At 58.5% G+C, this 1,654-nt stretch overlaps 2 protein-coding genes across 2 annotated transcripts in view; both read right to left on the bottom strand.

Annotated features, from left to right (window-relative positions):
• SDRG_15185 (acetylornithine deacetylase) overlaps window positions 1-416 on the bottom strand; it is a gene marked incomplete at its 5' end in the record, with an annotated part of 1,713 nt that extends 1,297 nt beyond the window's left edge. Inside the window, 2 exons of the mRNA XM_008621349.1 lie at window positions 27-296; window positions 342-416. Coding sequence (XP_008619571.1) covers window positions 27-296; window positions 342-416 — 345 coding nt within the window. The remainder of the gene's footprint in view (window positions 1-26; window positions 297-341) is intronic.
• Window positions 417-1,231: 815 nt separating this feature from the next.
• On the bottom strand, window positions 1,232-1,654 carry SDRG_15184 (hypothetical protein; the record flags this gene model as incomplete). Its single annotated transcript, XM_008621348.1, has 1 exon — window positions 1,232-1,654. One exon carries the CDS (start codon window positions 1,652-1,654, stop codon window positions 1,277-1,279), a length of 378 nt encoding a protein of 125 aa, XP_008619570.1. The 3' UTR covers window positions 1,232-1,276.

Below are 1,654 nucleotides of genomic sequence, written 5' to 3'. Positions count from 1 at the left end.
CGCCCGTAGAGCTTGTCGCCTTCGACGCTCAGCTTGAACGGGTCGCGCTCCCAGCCTTCCGGGTTGGCGGGCACAACGTCCATGTGCATGCCCACAAAGTTGATGGTTTCCTCCGGCTTGGTGGCGCCGGGGTACTGGAGGATGAGATGGCCGCGGCCTTCGTGGAAGGCGATGCGCTTGGCCTCGATGACACCGCCGTTCTGCTTGAGGTACGGGCTCAATTCTTCAAGGACGATGTCCGAGATCAAGTCTTCTTTCGGGATCAGCCCCAGACTCGGCGCGTTCTGGACGTGTTCCTACAGCGAAAAGGTACGAGAGTGGTGACAGAGCGAGCGTCGTACGGCGACATCCATAAACTTGGAGAGGAGAGCGATGTAGGTGTCTGCGTCGAGCGCGAGGTCCAAGACCGAGGCCATCGTGTCGAGTAGCAACAAGCAAAAGGCGAAATGACCGGCAAATAAGCCGATGAGGCAGAAGTCATCCAACCGGCCTGTTGGACGCGCGCTCTATGTGCAACTTGAACGTGCGACAAACGCCTCGTCGCAGAGCTCCTTCGTGCAAAGGACAGACGAAGGCACAAGGCGCAAGGGTCATGAAGGGCAGCCTCCTTCTCAAGCTTCTCGAATTGCAGCCGCCGTCGAGAAGTATCGCAAACTGTAGTACTCGTGCATCATAAGCTCATGCCAAGTCGATGCTGGAGTCCTCTGCGTCGTTCTACGGTACACGCTCAGCCTACACAGAGAGATCCACAAGGACGCGTAAGAAGAGTGCGCGGACGTTGCAGGCAGCGTCAAGGGTGCGGGCTACGTGTGGTGTGCCAATGACGTGGCAGCTGGGCGTTGCCAACAGCCAATCGGAGAACGTTAAGTGCGCCTCGCCAAGTCCAATTCACCTCTGTCTTGTATGCCTATTTGTCGCACTTAAGAGAGGTTGCACCCAGGGTGCCAGTGGGCGACGTGAAGAGCACGTCGTTCGTCGTGCATGCTACGGGTGCGGAATATGGCTCGTCCTTCCTCCAGCTTCGTCTCTCATCATCGTAATTGTGCCTCAAAGACCTCGCGGACAGCGTGGTTTGAACTCCGACGGTCCGACACCACGACACCTTGTCTTCTCGACGCCGCTTCGCCAACAGCTGTTGCCAGCGCAGTACCAGGTACGCAGTTGCTTGCCGAGCGTAGCGCGCGTCTAAAGTCGACTAGCAGGTCGCTCGACTCGGACGGTACACGATAAGGACTACGTCTTATTTGCATTTATAGACACGCAACGTCGATGGCGTTTACGCGCTGTCGACGTTGTGGATGAAGCGGCCGAGCATGCGGATGCCATCGACCATGTCGCTGAGGAGGCAGTACTCATTGTCGCCGTGGTAGACCGAGCTCTTGCCAAAGCCCGTGAGCGTCAAGTCCAAGCCCGCGCGTTGGAGGTCGCGGACCAGCGGGAGCGACCCCATGATCGAGTACGGGTTGGATTCGCCCTTGACGTGCTTGGTCGCTTCGTGGAAGGCCTTGAAGCCGATCGAGTCGAGCGAGCAAGCAATGCCTTCCATGTAGTTTTCGGCCAGCGTCAGCTCGAGCTTCCCGACGAGGTTCTCCTTCGGCAGCGAGTACTTGGAGTGCGGGCCGCGCGACGCGAGCGCGTCAATGTTGGCGTTCAT

Source organism: Saprolegnia diclina (genome assembly GCF_000281045.1).
Source record: "Saprolegnia diclina VS20 unplaced genomic scaffold supercont1.86, whole genome shotgun sequence".
Taxonomy (NCBI): domain Eukaryota; phylum Oomycota; class Saprolegniomycetes; order Saprolegniales; family Saprolegniaceae; genus Saprolegnia; species Saprolegnia diclina.
The sequence above is the reverse complement of the archived record's forward strand: the minus strand, read 5'-3'. Positions and strand labels throughout refer to the sequence as shown.